The sequence below is a fragment of the Nesoenas mayeri genome (assembly GCF_963082525.1).
Source record: "Nesoenas mayeri genome assembly, chromosome: 26".
NCBI lineage: Eukaryota > Metazoa > Chordata > Aves > Columbiformes > Columbidae > Nesoenas > Nesoenas mayeri.
The window spans coordinates 6,307,775-6,324,046 of NC_137552.1; the positions used below are offsets into that span (position 1 = coordinate 6,307,775).

At 50.7% G+C, this 16,272-nt stretch overlaps 1 protein-coding gene across 3 annotated transcripts in view; it reads right to left on the reverse strand.

The window, feature by feature from the left end:
- Positions 1-276: 276 nt before the first annotated feature.
- Positions 277-16,272, reverse strand: part of KANSL1 (KAT8 regulatory NSL complex subunit 1) — a 64,948-nt gene continuing 48,952 nt past the window's right edge. The window contains exons 5-15 of one of the 3 annotated variants that reach the window (XM_080359642.1): positions 14,096-14,211; positions 12,464-12,659; positions 10,903-11,068; positions 7,737-7,922; positions 7,164-7,325; positions 6,677-6,828; positions 5,196-5,311; positions 4,131-4,188; positions 3,409-3,521; positions 2,289-2,535; positions 277-1,829 (exon numbers count right to left, since the gene is read on the reverse strand). In XM_080359642.1, the coding sequence (XP_080215768.1) occupies positions 1,587-1,829; positions 2,289-2,535; positions 3,409-3,521; positions 4,131-4,188; positions 5,196-5,311; positions 6,677-6,828; positions 7,164-7,325; positions 7,737-7,922; positions 10,903-11,068; positions 12,464-12,659; positions 14,096-14,211 (1,755 nt within the window). In that variant the 3' untranslated portion in view covers positions 277-1,586. Of the gene's footprint in view, positions 1,830-2,288; positions 2,536-3,408; positions 3,522-4,130; positions 4,189-5,195; positions 5,315-6,676; positions 6,829-7,163; positions 7,326-7,736; positions 7,923-10,902; positions 11,069-12,463; positions 12,660-14,095; positions 14,212-16,272 lie in introns of all 3 variants that reach the window. The other 2 variants (XM_080359641.1, XM_080359643.1) reach the window with 2 other exon arrangements.

Consider the following 16,272-nt stretch of genomic DNA (forward strand, 5'->3'; position numbering starts at 1 on the left):
GTTTTTTTTTTTATATAATGCTAAAAGGGTTATTCAGAATTTTCAACCTTATAAATAGAAAAGCACTTATGCAGACGGATATGGTAGCATTGTTGGTTTTCTTCAAAGAAACGATGACAAATCCTTTAAACTAGAACAGAACCAAAACCACTAGATAATGTTGAAAATTGTGAAAACCCCAACCATTAAGCAGTTTAGCTACTATTTCTTTACGATTACAAAATGGAAAAAAAAAAAAAAAAAAAAGTCCTTTTTATTTTTTTCCTTTTTTGGTGATGTGATTATACATAAGACAGGCACGATGCTAGCGACAGGGACCAAGACCACACCGCGGGATCAGAAAGCGTTACGGATGGGACCGGTGTGCGCGAGTCCAGGAGTCTCTGCGGTGCGGGGGGGGGGATGGAACAGCGAACTCCATTTCAAAATAAAATACCTGTCAGTAGGCGGCACATCAGATCCATGACTGGGAAATTAAACAGACTCAACCCCTGTTTTAGGACCATGGGTGGAAGTGGAGCGAAGCAGTGGTGACAGATCCCGATCCTCCCCAGCACCTCAGCCCACCCCCCCCTTCCAGCTCTCATTTCCCCTTTTCTGACACCAAACCCACCTGCCGGGACCAACCCAGTGCCCCAGCTGTGCGACCCGGACCAGCCCCGTTCCCACGGTCGTGCCCTCACCCAAACCTCCCAGCCGTACCGGCGACTTCAGGGCAGAGCTCCAGCGCTGGCCACAGACCTGTGTTTGCTGCCTTCGGCCAAGAGCCACGTCCCCGGCGGGCCTCGTGACTTCTGCTTCTGTGTGCAGTGCCGCCCGCGCGGGGCTGGGGACGCTCCCCTCCCGGCCTCCACCCCGGAGGAACCTACAAGCTGTGAGCAAGGCTGCTCACTCCTCCCGTGTGGGGCTGAGCGGCTAAAAGGGTCCGTCCTTCCTTCCCCCGTGACAGCCAGACCTCAGCACAGCCAACGGCTGCTCCCAAACCAGCAGCGATGGCAGCAGGAGGCCCTGGGGGCAGAGTCACCCCCTCGGACACCTGGAACTACAAGCCAGGGGAGGAAAAATGCTGGAGGGTGGAAGGGCAGGGTGAGGACAGACAGACAGCAAGTGAGGGCTGCAATCCCAAGACATCACTTTTCATCACTAATTTCACTCCACTAAAACCTTCCAGGGAGGGGGGTGGGGGTAGTGGGTTAAGAGAAAGACGACACCCTTTTCCTTGAGAAAAACTATCCTGGAAGTCTGCTAGCCAGCTAAATCCCGTGCTCTAGGTTTATACATCTAAGAGGGTGGGGAGGAAAGAGGGAGGGGGTGGCTGGTGGGCTGCTCCCCTCCCGAGCCTTCACTCCAGTGGGAGGAACCTGGGGCTCTGGTGTGTGACAAGGAAACATGGAGAAAAGGAAAAAAAAAAAAAAGAAAACAAACAAACAAAAGAAAACAAAAAACAGTTTCTAAACTCCTTAAATTCACTAAAAACTGTGAAAATTCCCGGCAGGATGTTTGAATATCAAACGCAGATTTTTGGAAGCTTTAATGCCAAGAGTTAGTTCTGTGTGTTGGTTTTGCTCATGTCTTCCCATATGTCTCTATCTGTGCGCTGGCCGCTGAACTGCTGCGGAGGAAGAGGAGGGTGTCGCCAGGGCGGGCCGGCTCTTGAGGCCGGCCAGGCTGGGCAGAGCAGGAGCGCTGTCAGTCTCCCGCGAGGATTTACTGCCTGACGTGCGCCGGGTGCAGCGCGACAACCGGTCTTGGGGGTCAGATTGGTCCTCGCACTCTGTCCTGGGATCGTAGGAGAGCGGGAAGGTGCGTCGCTCCCAAGGCTGCACAGCCTAAAGAGAAGAGACACAAGGCTATGGAAATGCTCTGGAAAAGCTCTTCTTGCTCCCCCTCTGTACGCGACCGCAGCAGTGGTCGGAGCAGGCGGTTCCACAGTGCCATGCCAGCCACAGACTTAGCCGAGCCTTGTTAACACGCGAGGAAAGCTTTAGCACCAATGGTGAGGACACGGCAGCCTTCAAACTGAACCGATGGCTGGAAAAGCATCCTGGCGCCCGTGCCGAAATACCACACTCCACATTCCACCTGGCCAAGTGTTTGGAAGGAATTTCCCACAAGCAGGTTTCCAAGCTGTCTCCCCACAGTGAGGATAGAAGTTTGAGCATCAGATTTACCTTTACAGCCATCTGCAGCAGCCACTGTGGTGACAGCGACAGGCAGCACTTGGACCTTCCTGCCAGCCTCCAGGAGCAAAACCAGAGCAAACGGCCACGACCGGAGCCAGCACCCACCTGCTCGTCAAGGCCGGCCTCGGGCGTGGAGCAGCGGGTGTCCTCGCTGGACAGGAGCCGCATGGAGTCACGGGACAGCGGGGTGAAAGGGGCAGAGAGCAGTTCGGGGCTGATGGGGCTGCGCGGCGAGTGGGTGTGGGGCAGCTCCGAATGGGAGTGGCAGTTGCCCATGTCAGGGGACGCTGGCTGGGGAGTCAAGGGGTTCCCCAGCTGGGGGGTCGTCCGTCCGTCTGTTGATCTGTAAGACCTGAGACAGAACACATCTGAGAGCCCTGCTCGCAGTCCCAGCTGCGCTCACCGGCACCTGCGATGGGTTCCACCCCCGCTCGGGGGCGGCCGCACGACGGGGAACCGCGGCCCCAGGTTTAACTCATCCAGTCTCATCTTTGTCCCATCTCCACTGCCTCAAAGCAGCTTTGCAACACTGGCGCTGCTCTCCAAAGGTTACGTGTCCCACACATCTCACATGCTGCAAGTGCTGCATAAGCACCACAATGAGAAGCCACTCTATGAAATCAGACACTTCAAAATCAGTTTCTCCAAGCGCTTCCACAATCCACACATGACGTGACACCAGGCAGTTCAAGAACCGAGCACAGGGAATCAGTAATGCTGCAAATGCAGCAAGTTTCACAGTTGGGCATAGGATAAGCCCTGTAAAACCCCTGGGCTTCAGAGAAACCTGACTGGAGTCCCCACATCTGTGTGCAGCTCTTTACGATGAACTGCAACAGCAAGTGGCAATCAAGGACTGCCAAGGACCACATTCCAAAATCTACCTTGGCCAAAATGTTCACCAGAACACACAAACCCAGCCCAAATTAGACTAACAGAGCACCTATACCTGCAGCAAGCTAGACAGAATCCATGTGCTGAATCAAGATGCAATTTAAAAGCTGCTAGAGGAAACTAAACCAATTAGTTACATAAACAAGGCAGGAAGACCACGGGAGGCTCAGCAGATCTGCTGGAGCAGGTCACAAGGACAATGACACGTACGGTCAGCCTCCACAACCTGCTTCCAAGAGCACCCCACTGAATGGAATAACGTTTGGCCAAGAGAAACCCACGGCGCCCCTCGACATCCGCGCTGCCGGCGCAGCCCCCGCCCGCGCCGCACCTGCTGCCCCGCCGCTGCGGGGGCACGCTCGTGCTCCAGAGCCACCGGGCTCGCTCCATCTCCTCACACTTGCTATGCCGAGCAGTGAAGGCCGAATCAGACAAGTCCTCGATCTGGAAAGGGAAGGGTATAGGGCTCGGTCAGAGCTTTCTTCTACTAAACGCACCTACATGTAGTTTTTCCAGCATTAGCTACAGCATGAATTTAAATAAATGTTTTTGTCTGGAGGTAGGTAGTTATCAGTGAGTGCAAGAGCACCTTGTTAAACTGAGTCTTCACTGCTTAGGAAGAGATTAAGAACTAAAAACCAGATGAAAGCCACGTAGCCCAGAATGGAAGTGCTCACACAGAGGTCTGAGGAAACACTACCATTATCAGTTCAGCTAAAATAACTACAGTGGCACGACTGGTCACCATTTCTTGATTGGACTATTCCATAAAAAGACTGCTGCCCACAGAGGTCTCTGGACAGCAATGAGACCTCAGATTCAACAGTACCCAGCCAGTTAATCTAATCTCTGCCTTATCACAGCTTTCCTGAGAAGGAACCAACAACAGGCTGGTTTCTGCAAGGCCAATTGTACCATTTTGTTGCAAAAAAGGAAGAGACTCCACACCTCCCTGCTGAGGAACCTGTGCCCACTTCCTTCTGGCATCTTGCGTGGACATTGTTCAGCTGCTCTCAACCCTATCCCATGCTAATTCAGGAACAGAACTCTTACCTCCTCACTGTCTTCATCAGGGTTTGCTTTCAGAGCGCTGATATCCACTTCACGCCAGCTGCAACACACAACATGCAAGGGGGTCAGTCACAGCCCGGCCTCACATGCCCCGCACGCACTAAGGCTGTCTTCCGGGAAGGGGAAAATACAAGCCTGCCACAATGAGCAACACCCTTAGGCTCAGTTTTAAAGCCAAGTGACCATATTTGTCTACCAAAATCCCTCCTGTGCTATCAGACAACGGTTTCTCCTGTTGTGCTGTCAGCCTGCTCCATTTTGAGCAGTCTGAGCTGTTTTGCAGTGGGTTCACATCTGCTGAGCGCAGCACTGGGGGTCAGGCAGGAGATGTCCTTCCATGTCGGGAAGGTCAGGAAGGGAGACTGAAGGTACCAGCGGACCTGCCTTTCTGCCTCCCTGCCCAGCTCCTGGTGCTGGTCTGGCAGCACAGCTGAAGCCTGTCGGCAGCTGAGGAAGCAGAGCAGATGCTGCAGCATTTCCTCCTCTTCCTCTGGCTCAGCAACAGGCTCCTTCCCTGCCCCACTCTGAGCAGGGCCTGGGAAGAGTATGTAGGACCAGAAGGAAGAAAGAGGTAAGTGGGAAAGAGACGTGGAAAACCGGGAGGGAAGAGAAGGACTGGAAACCTTCCGGATGAAGAGGCTGGAACAGTGCTGCAGCAAGTTGGCACGCTCCCACCGAGCACTCAGGTGTGAAAACCAGCAACTGATCTCATTCATGGTGTTAATCCAAGAACATCCAAATGTGTGCCGACGGCTCATCTCCTTGCACTCCACTCGGGCAGAGGAAGCTTGTGACCCCTAGCGCTGCGCAGGCCCGGCGCGCTGCTCCCAGCCCTCCCGCGCTGCAGCGCTAACCAGCCCAGGCACCCGCCACCCAGCCCGGAGACGGGCAGAGCTGGGCACCCTCCAGGACCTTCAGCTCCACATACCCAGCAGCTTTGCAGCAGGACAGAGGACAACGGGATGACTTTAGACTGCATGAGGTACATTCACACAGCAAAAGCCTGGGACGTGACAATCCCGTGAGACCCAGGGATCCGGCGCGTACCTGGGCGTGAGGATCTCTTTGTACTGCAGCTTCTCCACACGAGTTGTTGCAGCAACAGACATCGGGATGACAATGTTGTTAATATCGAATGAACTTTCGCCTCTCCTCCTCCTGGGCTGCTGTAGCATGAAGATGAGAACAATGTGAGAAAAGGTTTTAGGTTTTGTCATGTTAAGTCACTGACAGAAAAAGGATGTGGCCCCATATGAAATGGCCTCCTACGACCTATGGAGACTCCGGCACCAACAGCAATTTGCATCAGAATGGAGTTCAAATACTGCTTGCTGGAAATTCCTCTTCCCAATAAAAAATCCTCAGCTTGGAAGGTACAAACAAGGGCAAGGGCTGCGCTGGTCCTGCGGGGCACTGGACCAAGGTGAACAACCACTGCTGAGCTCTAGCCACCAGCTTCTGCAGAGCCAGGAGGATCAGGAGACTGATCTGGCTGATAAACTGACCCAGGGAAGTCTCCCATATAATCCACTTCCCTAGCCAACATAAAAGAAGTAGGGAAACCACCAGGAAAGAGGGAAGAACCACCCTGTTTGGAAGCAGCCCCCCTGCCTGTGTCCGTGCAGGAGTCTGGACTCACCACAGGTGACACTGTGACAGAGGAGGAACATGAAGCAGTCAGACAAGAGTTCATCTTGGGTTATGACAGCTGCACTAAGAGCCTAACAGCTTCCATCTGAATCACACTTCTGACTGGAACAGATTTTCTATGACAAAAATAAGCTCCACACTTATCTATTTAAACCTGGTTGAATGCTGGGTGCTCTCCTCTGGTCTATCCGAAAACCTCCCCCAAACCTGTGACAGCAGCACTGCCAGCACAGTTACATGAATCCTCAATGGATTGGCCTGATATGCAAACAGCCCGTTTTCCTAACGGAGTCACCTGCCATTTACCATGTTCTCCATCTCCCTTGATCCCTGCAGCTTTTAGTGTAAAAACATGTGGGAACCCAAGCACCAGTGACCTGCCACAGCCAAATCCCAGAATTCTTGTCAAGCTGAATAAGGACGGAATGGGTGAGCAACTATTGCCACGGCAGCAAGGAAATCCCAACGTGTCACTGTCAACAGCCAGGCCTGACCCAGCAGTTGGGGAGCACATTCAAACCTGGGCCAGCCTGGGATGCTCAAACACAGGACCCAGATCCTTGAGCCCAGACCCCAGTGGAGCAAAGCGAGGGGACTACCAAGAACAGGAACATTTACCAACAGCCACTGAGCTGACAGTGAACGTGTAATTGCAGCTGACTGGCTCTCTGCACAGCCAACAGCAATCCAGGAACCTCAGCAGACCCGCAGTGTAAAAAGGAGGGTCAGCAACCCTACCATCAGCTGAACCAGCAGGTCCGGCATGCTAAGAGCAATACTAAGCACTCTCAAGCCTAAGGTGCCTGAACTGCTCAAAAGCTGAGACCCTATGATGGAGCTGAGCTCAGAACCTCTCCAGAAAGGCGCTAGACACTTACGGCCGTGCTGGAGGTGCCCTGTGAATTCGTGCTGGCAGGAGCGGAGCCTTCCGAGGAGGCGGACAATTGCCGTGCTAGAGGGCTGTGAGGTGTGGGGGTCGCAGCTGCTGACAAGTAGCTTGGGCCACCGACATCCGTGTGATGCTTCAACACTACACAAGGAGGGTGGGAGAAAATGAAGAATGACGTTAGTGAACAAACAAATAAACAAAGGGGGTGGGAGGGCGGTGGATAGAAAAGAACCATGTGCACCAGAAATGGTCAGTGCTGAGGAGCACTTTGCATGAAACAGAAGCATCTTCTGATGGTGGCTGCCAGCTCGGGAGGCCCTGGGGGAAGAAGCAGTTAGAGCACACGAGGCGTTGCTGCGGCGGTGACAAGGCTCAGAAGCGGCACATTCACCCTTCTACAAGGCTGAAGGGGGAGAGAGACTGGATATGCAGCAAAGCCCAAGCTTCCCCTGAGAGACCTGGCCGTGGGAGCCTACCTTCACTCCTCTCAGATGAGCAGTCTCGCAATCGCTTTTTGTCATAGGCAGGAGGCTGGACAAGCGAGCGCTCTGGCGCTCTCTCGGCCTTGGACACGGCCGCAAAATCGTCTAAAGGCGGCCTGTGTGCCTTGTCTGGTTGGATTTTTTGATGTGAACGTTCTGAGGAGGGGAACAGAGAAAGAGCTATGAAACTCCAGTTTTCACCTCTCTTTCTGTTGGCACAGGAGTCTTGGGCAGAGTTCGCCAGCTCCACAAATCCAGACAGGCTGGGCTCAACACCGTCATGGCGCTGGAGAGCAGTGCTCCCAGCAGAACAAGCTGCAGTGCTGCCTGTGCCAGCACGAGCGCAGCCTCAGACTGAGCGAGAAGAGGTCCCTACAAACTGGGACCAGCCTGAGCTTCACAACCTGCACACACACGACTTCCAGCCCTGGTCTGCGATACCACGGCCTCATCCCTGAGAGCTTAATTTGAAGGGTGTCCTCCTCTCTCCTCTCACCTTGTACACAGGTGTCGTGTACAAGACTGGGCAATGTTTCTGCGCATAGCGGAGGCAGGAAGGACACTTACTGGCTGCAGTGAAGAAGGAATTCACCAGCTTGTGACGGTCCTTGCGAGCAGGGTCAGACAGGCTGCTGGTAGGCATGGGGGCTCTGTGCTTGAGCGAGAGCTTTTTGGGAGGTTTCATTTTCTCGTAGGGTTTGTTCTGCCACTGAGATTTCAACATGCTCTGGAAGTGCAGGCTTGACGGCACATCTGCAAACGGATACGAAACAGAGCATTTGAATTAACTAAATTAGGCACTAGAAATCTGCAGTACCATAATCCTCTTCCAGTCCCACCAGTAAGAACAGCCCTGGACAAACATACAGGCACTGACTGTAAAACCCAGGCTTGCCTACGCACACCTCACGTTCAGAGAGGACCTGCCACGTTAAGATTCAACATTTCTAATCTGATGCTCTTTAAGAGAAGCACATTCTTACAGTATTCACAGTCCAAGTATATCCTGGCAGGAGAACGAAGTACTCACAATGGCTGATACCTGAACACCTCCCCAAAATTTCCTCACCGGTTCCAGGGACTGGAAAGCCCCAGCAGATCCAGGCAGGTGAATGGGAGAGAGAGAGCTGGTAGAGCACGGACTGGAGTCGACTGTTATTAGGGGGAACATGACTCAGGAAAAAGCCAGGACAGCTTCATTTAAAGTGTCTTCATCGTTAAAGCTTTGGTTTAGCCCCATCCATTTGCTAAGGAAGGGCTATCACAGAGCGATGGCAGCTTTTTGGACACCACTATTGTTTTGTGGAGACGTCCCAAAAAACAGAGGGGCCCAGTCAGTCCTTCCAGGACGCTGCCAGCAAAGCTGCGACACCACTGCGCTGAAGTGCCTGGTCTGACTTTGGGAAAACGGCCTCTTCTCTTTGCTACCTTTTGCTTTCTCCTGTAAATTCCCCCCATCCCAGCAGCCCCTACACCTGTGGAAGGAGGGGACGGGTCGGCAGCGGGCGAACACTGCAAGATAAAACGCTGTCAGCAGAAAATGTGTTATTTGCTGATTTGCCACTGTGCTGCTGTCAGCACTGGTTGCACCAGAATCTGTGCAGCAAGTGACACTGTGACGCTTCCTATTCCTCCTCCTCTTCCTCCTCCTCTGAGCGCTGCAGGCCTCCCAGGGACCAGCAGATGGCAACCACAGTGAGCCCGGGCGCCCCGGCCTCATCCTCCCAACAAGGTTATTACATCATCTGAAAATTCCCAGTGAGAAACCAGATGAACCAGAAAACAAACCAACACAACAACAACAGCAACAGCAAAGCACTCAAAAAGCCCAAGTACAACGGGTTAAGAGCTGCGATGCCTATGCCTCGCTTCCCAGAGGAATAAATGATCTTTTCCCTCCTGTGGCACCGGCAGTTTTGCCCCTGGCAAACCGCACCGCAGATCCGCGGCTGCTGGCCCCGGAGAAGCCAGAGACACAGAGACACAGCCAGCTCGCCCACAGCTCCAGCGCCAGGCTCCTCCAGCACCTCGCCGGCTCCCCAGAAGCCACAGTTTGCTTTCAGGGTGAGCCCCCCAAAGTGATCGCATGGGAGCACTGACAGCAACCTGGATTAACACTCACAGAGACCTCGATGCAGACTCGCATCAGACAGAGCACTTCCCCTGCCGGAACACACTACCCGGCTTTATGTTTGGGTAGAGAAGTATCCACACCCTCAAAAAGCAACCCTAGCAAAACTACATTCAGCATTAGTGAATAATCAAAGTTAATCTGTCATTGCCTCTAGGAGGGAGGAAGGGAATGGCTATTTCTGTATAGCTGTTTTAAGCTTTATACCATGTAGCTTTACAAACAAAGGTTTTACTCTCACGCAGCCAGAACAGATCTTCTACCATGTGAGCTAGCTGCAACTGACCCTAAGAAAATGGAAAGTGAATATGGGATGAGGTAATTTGCTTGGTGGTCATGCTGCAATAGTGCACAACAGGTTTTCTCACCGCTTCCTGGGATATTACATTTAACACTACAGACAGTGGATTACAAGTGCTGTGAAATACATCTCTGCTTCAGGAGTTCAGCGTGTTCAGTTCCTTTAGCATTCCTGAACAGAGATGTATCTTTAGGGTGGGGGGATTTAGTGTTAAAAATAGAACCAATTTACTATTTTAGTCTGTTTTAAATATAGTGCTAGTGAACGATGCCAGATTAATTGTTCCCAGACACCCCATGCATTTCCTAATGTCACATGAAGTTTGTGCAAAGCTGGGATTTAAAGCCGAACTCACACATTAGCCCAGTGTCCTAACCCAGACCAATCACTTTACATCCTCACGGGAAGCAGGGACACACACCTTCCTCCCAGCGTTACCCGTGGTGTTCTGCACCTCAAGCAGCCACAGTTCCTACACCAAGGAAAGGAACCACTATGATCTATTTACTGCCTGGCTCTCCTGATAAAAGTACCAGTTCCTATCATTTGTAGACCTGTATTTTGTGATCAGAGGAAAAAAGACAACAGATGGACACCAACCACATGCAAGTCGATAGTTCTTGGTCAAAGAACGCGCTTTGTATTTACTTTGGTAGCTCAGGAAGCAAAAGACTCTGGAAACTACTTATTTTCCCTTGGGAAAAGTCCCTACACACGAAACCCGTGAATACCCCACAGTCAGGGTTGGTTAGTTATTCCTCTTAACCACCCTGATACCGTAACACAGGGAATCTGAGTGTCTTACCCAGAACGTCCCTTCTTTCTGTACCGGGTGAACCACAGAATATAATCTACAATTCCTTACAAGGCCAAAAAAATTTCCTGTGACTTAAACCAATCCACAAATAATTTTACACAGACGAATAAACTCTGTGGAATCAAGTATTTCTCAAGTGGTTTATAGCAACAAAGACACCAGCCTAAGACCCAGGTCCCTGTACAGCCACCAGGGACTGCTTGGTTTCTTCATCCCGAGTGAAGTTCCAGATCAGGTTCCCATAATACACATTCAGAGCAGACTCCAGGTACAACGCTTTCCTGAACCCTTCCACTCAAGTACATGCTCTGCTCCTAAAAACACTCGCAGATGAACAAGCCTGGTTGTACTCAAGCAGATCCGCGGCTCCTCCGAAGCCCGGCATGGAGGAGCGGGCTCTGGAGCACGTCCGAGCGTGTCCCGTAACCCACCCCGGGACCCCGTTTGCCAGCAGCCCGGGCAGCTCCACGGGCGCTGCGCTCACCGTCTGGGAACGACAGGACAGGGTGAACGCAGGAGTCCAGCTGGGACAGGCGCTCCAGCAACGGGGCGTCGTACTGGATTTCCAGAGCTGCTGAGCTTCGAGTGCCACACAGAGCACATGAAGGGTTCACATCACAGCTGCATCGTGCCAGGCTGTTACGGTGGACCTGGAAACACCAAAGAGAATAATTTTAATACATCAGAGGTCGATGTATCTAAGGGCTCTTTTCACACACTCCCCTTTGACAGCTCATGAAAAACATCCTGAAGGCTGATTTTTTAAAAATACCTTGTAAAACACCTGTTCGTTTAGTCTCAGCTCATAAAGGGACACTTTAATTGGCATAAACACAACTGAAAACTACTACTCAGCAGCACAGAAAGTTTAACATCTACTAAATTTGACTAAGGGTGTTTAATTTTATCTAGGTTGAAACCTCACTTACAAAAACAAAGAGGCAGCAGAATTCAGTTGTCAGAGAGGGAAAAAAGCCGTGTTGAGTTCAGATGGGTCAGAGAACCATCACTACATGCCAAGAGCTGACACTTACAGGGACATCTTTACAGAGTGAAAAAGGATGTTTTTTCAACTTTGTTTCTTTCCTAGACAGACTTTCAATTCACAGATTTATAGACTTCATATGTACTTCATTTGTGTGAAACCACTGCAGGCAGATGCACAACTAGATGTGGATCTGTTACAGAGACAGCAACCTATGATTCCCTGTCAAAATGCAAGGATGTATCAAATCAGATTCTGCACAACTCTGTTCTGGGTCTAGTATTATTCAAGTAATTTCCATTAATGACTTGAATGATGGAAGAGATAATACCCCTAAGCCCTAGAAACAACATTAGAACTGGGAAGGGCTGCAAGCACCTTGAAGGAAAGAGCTGGAATTCCACTTATAGTTACAAATTGAGAGAAGAGGTCTAAATGAAGGCAAATGCAACAAGTGGACGCTTCAGTGCCCAGTGAAGAGGCAACTGAGCAGCAGTTCTGCCCAGAGGATCTGGTGGCTGTTATGGATCAGAAAATGAACACGAATCAGCAGCGTCAGACCATTACAGAGAATTAACACCCCGCGGGGCTTTACTATCAGGATGGCCGTGCAAGACGCAGGAGATAATCCCGCCGCTCTGCTCGGCACTGCTAACGTTAGCTGGAGGGCTGCACCCAGTTTTGGGCACATATTACAAGAAATGTGTGCATCAAATAGAGATGAAAGCAACAACAAAAAAGTACAAGATCCAAAAAAATACGTCCTGTGTGACTTGAGGCATGTTTAGGGCAGAGGTGACCACACTGAGAGTTAGCACATCAACATTCGCACTTCGGGGAAAGCTTCTGAAGCGATGAGGGGAGCTGGCCCGTTTACACTAGGACTTGGACTACGGGTAATAACTTTAAATGGCAGCCAAGACAGCTTACGTTAGAAAGTTTGGTTTGTTTGGTTTTGCTATCTGCAGGGACACCTCTTCACGCAAGAGCAAAAAGCACACTGGCTCTTTGGTGTGGAGCTTCGGCTAGATACTGCATCATAAAACCAAACGGCACTAACCTTTTTGGAAAGGGGCATAATGCTGCTGGGTCGAACAAGCCGTCTCTTCTTACAGCTCAGCACCGGGCGAGTGCGAGCTGCCACACACGTTCCGTCCGAAGAGGCAGAAACCATGTTCAGTCGTTGCTTTTTATGCAAGAGCTCCTCAGCTTCTTGGCCATCTCCCTGAGCACGTTCTGCCAGGCCGGGCTGAAGACTTTCCCAAGAAGAGAAAAGAACACAAAACACCACGTTATTCATTCAGACACCCCACAGTACCCAGCAGCACCGGCCAGGTTCATGGTTCAGACCTCAGCAAACACTCTAAGCTGAGTTCAAAGCATTGCAGTTTCACGAGGCAATAGCTTTCATTAAGCCAACTCTAATTTTTGCTTTTACTTTCGCCACTTTCCACACTCACTACTGAAGCTTTGACAAAATACCTTTGGAAGTTCTGAACAAAAAGCGGCACCTAAAGCTGGACACAGAGCAAGACCAAAAGCCACTCTAGACCTGAACAGCTTTAATCCTAGAATTCAGCTTCCCCCAGAATTACAGTTCAGGGCATCTGAAGACAACAGGTTCTCCTGAGTCTAAATCCAGAGAGCACAAGACCAAGAACATATAATTTTCTAGAAAAAATATTTAACTTTGTTGTAAACTTGATTAATATTTGAGAACTAGACCTATAACAACTCTCAGCAGGATGTTAACATTAACCTTTCTGTTCTACATACAAAGGGCTTTCCCATCCACACGCAGTAACCCTGCCCTACCATGGCATCAACACACACGCCACCTACCAGCACAGCTCCTCAACTACAGAACACTTTCATGCGTATTTGACAACTGCTTCATTTCTAAAAATGCAAAACACCAGAGTCCTGCGGCCTGAGGCTCTGCAGTTCAAAGGCTACAGGCACCCAGGGCTCTGCTGCAGACCGCAGTGCTTCAGCAGCAACTAGTTAACCGGTGCTCCCCACGCGTGCTCGTGCTGCAGCATCTCTCCCTCCGCAAGGTACTGAGCAAGTGCACGGGTGCTGGCAATGCTTCTGCCAGAACTTGGAAGCACCATGTGTTCAAGGATTTCTCAAGTGGATCAACCCTAAAATCATCCTGTACCACATGAGAATTTCTTTCACTTGTTTTCATTTACCCACTGAAAGGCCTTCTCAACGAAAAAAAGCCTGGAGAAACAAAGAATTTAGAAAGTCTTACTCCCAAAACCAATGGGATTTGGGTTCCTCAGTATCTCCAGAAAAGCGAGCCAGTGGTTACAGATACTTCTGCAAAATAAATGCAAGTGGGCCACTAGTACCTTTGAATCATACAATCTGCAAATGTATTAAAAATACCCATAAAGAAACAGTTTTGAACATGCTCATTCAATGGTTGCCTGCAGGGCTTGTTCATGTAAACACAGCTCAGTTTAATACCATTTTCAGAAAAACAATGCAGCAGAAAACCTCAAGCAAGCAATTTCTTTCAGAATGTTTCCAAGCATGATCTACTACTGTACTTTTTTCAAAAATAAACCATTCATACCATTACCAACCCAGTTCCTACCAACCAGCATGTTACAGGCTGTTTTCCAATGGGACTTTCTCAAGATCACAAAAACGAAGCTCTTCCCATAATACGCAAGCAGCTTACGTGTTAACAACTCCATTGACGGGTCTTGGTGCTCCACAGGGCTTGGCTGGATGGGGCTCAGGAGTATGTGTAGTAGAAACACCCAAGACGTCTAGCGGCTGGGATCCAGAAACACTCTAAGGAAGGATGAGAAAGATCAAACATGTAAAAAGCACTTCTTACACAGCCACAACTTTCTTACTCTCAGTTTCTAGTCAGGACTCTGTGCTGTAGCCATGTTTCCACGCGGGACTTCAAAACAAGGGTTTGGAAGTCACAGTGTGAACAGGACACTGGAGATGTAAGGACTTCTTAGGAGCAGTTCTGGCCAGAGCATGGATGCGTGACAGAGCTTTCAGTGCAAGAAAGGACGGACTTGAATTCCCCTCAGGCAACCACTAAGGAGCCTGAAAGGCTGATGTCTTTAAGGAGATTTTAGCATTTTGTCTCAATAGTGCAAACAAGTGCATAACCACCTGTATATCTTGCAGGCGTCTTCTTAAGTTTGGTGCTGTGCTCTAAGCGACACAGCTGCAAGCTCTTGTCTAAGCATTTTGGGGGAAAATAGGAGAAGAGGGAGTGGAGAAGAGACTTGCAAAACTGAATTTGCGTTTTAGCTAAATACCTGTGCAAACATGGTCCAAACAGTACTTTATAAAGCTAAAACGGATAAACACAAAGCTGGAAAAAGAGCTTTGCCAAAGGAAAGTAACCAAAAGCTAAGCTCAAGACACAGAGCTCCCCAGTCCCTTACGTCTGAAACACAAAGCTCCCCGCTCTGCAGTGAGCAGCAGCTCCTGCGCACCTGCCCTGCCCTGCAAGTGGCCTCAAGGCGGAGGGGATGACCACTGCCACCACAGCTTCCAAGGACACATTCGTTTTGGACCTCCTGCCCACGACCTTCCATGGCTCCAGCATGTCCATACCCCCGGGACCCATCACCCCAGCCTCATCCTTGCAGCCCCGTTTTGTTTGCAGACATGCTCCTCCTTCCTGGGGTGAAACTTCACTTCTCCATTCGTGCAGCACTTCCTGCGCTCACTGCCAATGTCCCTCTGGGTGGGTTTCCCCCTTTGTGTGAGCAAGGGCAGTGGCGCATTTCAAGTACTAGTAAAAAAAGACAAAATAAAAGGTCTGACTTATCTACATAGGTGTTCAATCCATCAGTTCCCCTGCTCGTCACATAGTTCATCTCAAAAGCACGAGTACAGCACCAATTAGAATCTTCCCTGCAGTCACTCCCTGAACCAAATGAACAACTAAAATTCGGCTGTGGCGGTGCTGGGCTCATGGTTTCCAGAATAGCAGAGACCTGACTCACCAAGGGAAGAGCAATTTCTAACGACACAGACAACTTCTGTCTGTTGCCTGTTTGAGGAACTTTGCTGGGTTTTCTACACTTCTGCTACAATACAGAAGTTTCTCCCGTGAGACGGGGAGCAGGGACAGGACCAGACGGGCACGTTTGTCTCTGACGCTCGGCCTGGTCCGAGCGCGCAGACGTAGGGGTGAGATCAGTTCACGCAAGCACAGTGCAGCACCCTGGCAAGGTGAAGCGCAGGAGCTCAGCGTTCTCCCTCTGGCTTCCAGAGGCACCCACGGCTCAGGAGGGCGGGTACACGACTCAGAAGCTCTTTTGAAATCAGGTATTTATTTCCTTCTCCAGAAAGGGTCTTAAAGGAAGAACCTCTTCTCCAAGAGCTGTCTCTGGCTCAGACAGGAATAGAGGGTCACCCCTCTGCTTCCTGTGGAGGCGCTGGAAGGCGTCAGTCCAAAGTCTGCTTTTATCAGAACCAGCCCAGGCTCACCTTATCACTCTGAAGCTGGGTGTACCCTAACACGGCTCTACCGTGAGGAACGGAGGAACAAGCAGGATGGCAACATCTCCGGTGCTCGGAGCAGAGCGCTCGCCAGGGCTGTGCTGCCAGGCCAGGATCCAGAGGGTCCGTCACATCAGCTCCAGACCGAGCTCTCCTCTGTGCTTTGGGTGTGCCTGGTGTCTGGAAGTCCAGGTCTTTAGGATCCTCACAACTCCTCCAGAGGGTGTCAAAGCTTCAGCTTTAGCACACCTGCTTGTTGCACATTAAACCAGGAGCCTGCAGACTACCAGGGGCAATCAGGGCAGTAAAGAAGCCATGCACTGGCAGGCAGTCCTGACCCAACCCCAGGAATGTCCCCTGTATTCCCAAATAACCCAA